Source organism: Diplotaxodon limnothrissa, linkage group LG4 (assembly GCF_057381915.1).
Source record: "Diplotaxodon limnothrissa isolate DT_005_m linkage group LG4, D_limnothrissa_male_GT1.1, whole genome shotgun sequence".
NCBI classification, from domain to species: Eukaryota; Metazoa; Chordata; class Actinopteri; order Cichliformes; family Cichlidae; genus Diplotaxodon; species Diplotaxodon limnothrissa.
Window position 1 is genome coordinate 18,264,668 of NC_140599.1, and position 6,049 is coordinate 18,270,716.

At 41.5% G+C, this 6,049-nt stretch overlaps 1 protein-coding gene across 1 annotated transcript; it reads left to right on the forward strand.

Annotated features, from left to right (window-relative positions):
- Positions 1–526: 526 nt before the first annotated feature.
- bri3 (brain protein I3) lies at positions 527–5,632 on the forward strand. Its single transcript, XM_085352376.1, has 3 exons — positions 527–1,108; positions 2,099–2,207; positions 4,347–5,632. The coding sequence occupies exons 1-3, from the start codon at positions 958–960 to the stop codon at positions 4,477–4,479; spliced, it is 393 nt and encodes a 130-aa protein (XP_085208502.1). The 5' UTR covers positions 527–957; the 3' UTR covers positions 4,480–5,632.
- Positions 5,633–6,049: the final 417 nt, after the last annotated feature.

The window sequence follows — 6,049 nt, forward strand, 5'->3', positions numbered from 1 at the left end:
CCCTTTGCTTACCAGGCATATGGTCACATGTGGCACCCACAATGCTAAACTTCAGGCTTCGAAACCCATTCTCAAAACTATCCTTTGCTACTTCCATATTGAATTTTCTTGCAATAACATTTTAGCACATACATTTTTTTTAATAATCTGCTGATTATGACTGATTGCCATTGCCAGGAATTTGCTAGATCGTTTAGATTTCTTCAGCACTCCTGTCCTCTGATTAAAGATGTGAACTCAATATTATGCAACACTAGGTACTAATAAGGGCAGCAGTTATGTAAGTCACGGAGTAAACAGGTCTGGCTCAGACTCTGAAGCATGGAAACAACAGCCAATATGATGCAAACCATCCCTGAATTATGAGCAGAATATCACCAAATATCAACTGGTACCAGCAGATAATCGCTCTCTTTCTGTCAGTAAACTGCAGGCACTGCAGTGAGCTGCATGCAGCAACACACACACGGCCTTTTATTTTTTTATGCGCTGTCGCTTTAAGAAGCCTTTCACTGCGCAGAGGCGCTACAGCAGCTCATCACATGATTCTTCTCTTGTGACAATCCGAACAGAAAGGAAAAGCCTTTCCGACTTCCCGCTGAGTTTTGCTGAGCTGCGATGACAGATGACTGTTGTTTTGGTATCAGAGGACCAACTTTAAGGAGGGAAATGGAGTTGAGTTAACCATTACCAGTCACACTCAGATCATTCCCGTCTCTGAACTGGACGTTTGGGGTTGTTGCGCCGCCCGGGGGACAAAGTTGGCGCATGGAGAGGGACGAAGTTTCATTTTTGCGCAGCGTATTTTCTTTTATTTTGTCGCCACTGAGTGCTAGCGAACCTCCCGTAGCAACGAACGCCAAGTAGTTCGGTTTCGACCCCCTTTGTGTGCATGTTTGTGTGGCTGATTTGAGGTCAGACAACGAGACAAGTTGAGGACACGTTACGTCGGGCGAGATGGTGGACAGCAAACCTCTTCTCCAGGACAGACCGCCCGCCTACAACGCCGTCCCGGGTGCTTACGACTACGGCCCGCAGCAGCAGCAGCACAACTATGGGGCCATCGCCGCTGCGGCCCCGCCGCCCTACGCGTACCCCGCTGGTCAAGGCAAGTAGTCCCAAGTATTTCCGTCGTTTCCACGGTTAAAGCGCACACCGGAAAGTAAAGTAACTAACAAAATGTTAACCCACTTCCTTTTATGGTTAAAGGAAGTCTATTGTGGGCCTTTATATTCTATAAGTCTTTGTGCGCCACAGAGGTTTTTGGCTATAAAGGGAACTTTTCGTGAAACGTGAGAGACTTCGAGTTTCGTCAAAGACTAACCAGTTTCCTTCACAAGGCGCTCCAATGTTGCGCATGCGCTCTATGCGAAAAGATCTGGGTTAACCTGACTTTTTTCTCTCTTGTTTAAATTAGACAATATCCAGATTTAAAGGAGTAATAATAAACAAATGCTGAGCTGCACAACTAGTCATCAAATCACCTTCGATTGATCATTTTTTTTCTTAATTTATTTGAAATCAAAATCATCTAAAGATGTGAAAGTTTTGACATCCAGAAATAATTCTTCTAGAGCGGAGGAGCTATGCTGTTGTATGTCTTTGTACTGCGTGACTGCTGTACATGAAGTACAGGCACTCATCACCTGACTGTGATTGTATAAGGGCGGCATTCGAGGAAGCAATCCTGTGCTTAAATCAAGTTCTTGTAATTGCACGAAGCTTCCTGTTTACTGAACCACATGTGTTTGGTCTTCTCAACAGAGAAACTAGTCTGTCTTTTAAGCTTTATGGCACAGTTATCATAAATCAGCGATGTGTGTGTGTCTGTGTTTAGTTAAGCTTCAGTTTTCTCTGAATGGCAAACACTTCTGAGAATTCTGGGTATTGTGTCAAAGGTCATTGTCTCACTTTGTGGTCTGCAAAGTAAACATGGCTGAAGAGCGAAATCAGCAGCCCTCCAGTTAACACTCCTGTTGGTGCTCAGGGCAGTTTTATTGCAGTCTACGTCAGTAATATCTGATTGTGTTGTTCGTGGTAATAAACACGGCCTTTGACCTGCATGTGACTTGTCTCACCTGCTTCTTTTAATCTGCAGGTTACCCAGCAGCCCAGATGCCCCCTGCTGTATCCCAGCAGCCTTACCCTGGGACTTACGCCATCATCCAACCCTCTGTAGTGGTGGTGGGAGGCTGCCCTGCTTGCAGGTGAGGACACGGACGTGTTAGAGCGTGGATAAGGGAGATCTGATAAAAGCTGCTGTGTTGCTGGGTGAGATTCCTAGTTGTACACTGAGGAAGAAGACAGTAAAAAAAACCAGCTGGTCCACTGATTATTCCCCAGATTAGCATGTGGAGTGTCATGTGCTCACCGTGGTTAACCTGGTTTCTGAGAACGGTTCTTTTTGAGGCTCAGTTATGGTCTGAATGCGCACGTCTTAAAACGTGTTTATCCCGGCGTGCGGTTATTTTGCATTTCTATTTTCACTGGTCTGACACATCTCCCACCAGGCCTGAAGTCTTATCTAACTTTAAGAAGATATGACTTTCAGTTACGGCTGACGGTTTTATGTTGTTTTCACTGTGACTGAGAGTCAGGTGACTTCAGCCTCAGACATGTGATGGAGGCAAAGGTGACTGAAGCGCACAGTTCACATGAATATCAAATGGAAATGAGATGGACTCTGAATTTGAATAATAAAATGTACTGTATTTCATTTCTAGGGACTTAATTGTATAGTTTTAAATTTCTCAAGTTCAACAGGATTATTTATAAATTATTACTAAAATGAGAACGCAGAGGTTTCTGAAAGCTGTTGTTACCAGTCTGTTACGGGAAGTGAGATCCACACATTTATTAAACATAATCTAGAAAAAGGAGAACAAAATAAAATTGGGTACTAACCTAAAACCAGCATGTGACTGAAATTAGAAATGACTGCAGCACAACCAAAAGAGGCGGCTATCTTGAAGGGAAAGCAGCTCATATAAGCTCCAAAAACAGGCAAAGTCATTTTCTTTTAATAGATAAATTCTTAAGTTTCTGACTCATTTGAATGATTAGCAAATCAAATTCAAATCAGAATATTGCAAATAATAATAAAAAAGCAGTTCTGATGTGTTTTTTCTCAGCTTTCTCAGCTCTGCAACTTAGTGGAAGATGAAGTAATGTATTCGTATTTCAAGGAGATTGTGGTGTTGATTGACTTAAGTAGCTAAAAATGCCATAAATACTTAACAATAACTAATTTTCTTCTTCACTTTTTTTTTTTCTATTGAAAGTTTCTCCACTTCCTAAAATCAGAATGACGCACAGCTGTGCGGCACTTTATCATTTAAAAGTCGACATACAACCAAACGTATTTAGTCTGCCAGCAGTATGTCGGACATTCGGAAGACTTTGAAAAACACTGGCGCAGTTTTAGTCAGCATTTGTGGCCATGTTGCTGGGGTCAGCGACGGCCCGTTTCCTGGTAGCAGTGTCCAAATAAGTTGTGCAAACACCCATGACATGGCACATCGCGCGAGAGGTCAAACGGAAATGCAAGTTACTTTATTTTAGGAGCAATATAAAGGTTAAACACAGTTCACTGTCGCAGCAGGATCCAGAATTAAGAGGGAGAGAAAGGTCTGTTTTTATTTAACTGAATCTGAGACTCTGAGAAGCTACTTCGGAAAGCACCTGCTTTCATTTCTTCAGAGACTAGCTGAACGCGCTGCAGGGCCTCCAGCTGATTTACTGGCCCCACTGGTCGGTGCAGTGCAGTCACGGGACCAGCTCGGTGTTTACTGTCACTCTGCATAAAAGCTCTTCTGCTTTCCCGTTTCTTCTATTTTTATAGATTGTCAATCTTTGTTTCTTCTTTTTTTCTTGTTATAAATCAAAGAGTCTAATAAGGGACGGCAATCTGACACTTTCTGTCTGATTGTTTGTTTCTAAGATTTTCCTTTGAGTTTATTAGTTATAATATTGAACCAGATGAGTAAAGAGCTTCTGTTTCAAGAATGAGGTCAGACGCCAACTGAACAGTTTCCTCTTGATGACCGTTTAGCCCAAAACATCAGGCGTTGCTCGTACGAGAGGTAATTGGAGAGAGACGAGAGTTCTGAAAAATGTTGTTTGACGCATGTGATGAAGGTCAGAACTCATCAGAAAATCCTCACAGAGGATAAAAAAATCAGATCGAGGCATAGGTGTAGACTTGGCTGATGAGATAAATAAAATATTTTAAAGGCTGGAATCACTGCTTTGGCTCTTAATGTATGTTGTAGATAAATAAACAGAGGTCCCATCCAAACAGTCCTCACTAATGCTTTCTGGTGTGTGTGTGTGTGTCTGTGTTACAGAGTTGGTGTCCTCGAGGATGACTTCACTTGCCTGGGGATCCTGTGTGCCATCTTCTTCTTCCCCTTGGGTATCCTCTTCTGCTTTGCACTGCGTCAGAGAAGGTGTCCCAATTGTGGCGCCACCTTTGGCTAGGGGGACCAAACTACAGCTCTCACACGCTTCCCATGCATATACATACACAGAGATAATCTGGGATTTTCATTTTGTTTTCTTATCCTTTGTTAATATTGCACATTGCTGTTATGCCATTATGTTATATAAATATATGTATACGACAAATGACGTAGATATTACCATGATTTTCTATTAGAGGCATGTGTAGAAATGTGTTTTCATCCGCGAGCTGAGGATCTACTCTGACATGTGTCCAGCTGTTGTCAGTGCCTTCACTACATGCTGAGTGATCATTCGATTCCATCAGTCATGATTTCTTTCGATGATTTCGCTCTTTATCTGAGGATCTGAGCAGATTCCTTTGTTTTGCCAAGTCACATTTAATCAAGGCATATGTAGTTTTTGTTTTTGCCTGGCCCTTTTTTTGTGGGTTAACCTTGTGCTTAGTTCACATTGCACTCGAGATCTTTGATGAATTAGCTTTTTGTTTTTCTAGGAAGTTCTTTTGTTCCTTATTTGTATCACGTGGAATGACACAGAACATGTTAGAGATGAATATAAATCCCTGGATATAAAGTGTTCCAGCTGAAACCCGAATCAGTGGACTTGAATTAGTTTTGTCTGTTTCTGTTTGTTGATATCATTTCTTGGGGCCATATTTGCACTGAACGTTTGTTTTCTTTTTTTTTTTTTTTTCCTTTTCTGCTGAGTTGCGCTCTCCAGGGCCAATGCAGACCTCAGGTAGATATAATCTGAAATGCCCATGACTTTACAACCTCAATTGCGCAAGACTTCTTACTTTAAGAGGACACTCAAAGTCAAAGTGAAGACTACTCCTTTAAGAGTTACTTCAAGGAAGCATGCTGAATTTAAAAAACCGAAGCAATCTATCAATGTGTATAACATCTGGATTTTCCCTCTGCGACAAGTCAACGTGCACCATTCCTCCCAGCCAGACAATCAAGAATGTTCACGTCTCTATCTGCAGTATCACCCTGTCTACGTCTTCCATCGCAGCAAGATGTTATAAAACTGTCCCCCGACAGAAGAAAAGGATCTATAACTGGATGGGAGGGATTTAAACAAATATATCTTGCTTTAGAAAACACACTACGCACGCTGTAATGATTGAGGTTCTTACTTTTTATATGTTATTGTAATTAAAAATGAATACTATCTATATTTTGGACTTCTTGCCTTCTTTTCCCCTCCCAGATAAATGAATGCAGATGAAAAAGCATTTAAAGTCACTTTTTTTCAGATCAACAAACTGAAGAAATAGATCTTTATTTCCATACAGCAATTTCTGTTAAAGGGTGTAAATGGGTCAGGGGGAAAAGTGCACACACTGATGGTTTTATGTGTAGTCAATGAAGCACTGACATCACAGATAATGTACGATGAGGTGATTGTAACATCTTGTATGGACAGTTTGAAGAATGCAACATTTCACAGTAAGTATGAATGTGTTGTTAAGGCAGAAGTGCGGTCTCCACGCTCCCGTAGTTAAGCTAGATGGCTAAGGACAAAGCATCTTTTGTGCAAATGTATATACACAAGAGTAGTCACTGTACCACATCGTATCAAT

Coding starts and splice junctions, on each gene's coding strand:
- bri3 (XM_085352376.1), top strand. CDS start 958: ATGGTGGACAGCAAACCTCTTCTCCAGGACAGACCGCCCGCCTACAAC. Junction 1,109..2,098: donor CGCGTACCCCGCTGGTCAAG/GCAAGTAGTCCC, acceptor TTTAATCTGCAG/GTTACCCAGCAGCCCAGATG. Junction 2,208..4,346: donor GGAGGCTGCCCTGCTTGCAG/GTGAGGACACGG, acceptor TCTGTGTTACAG/AGTTGGTGTCCTCGAGGATG.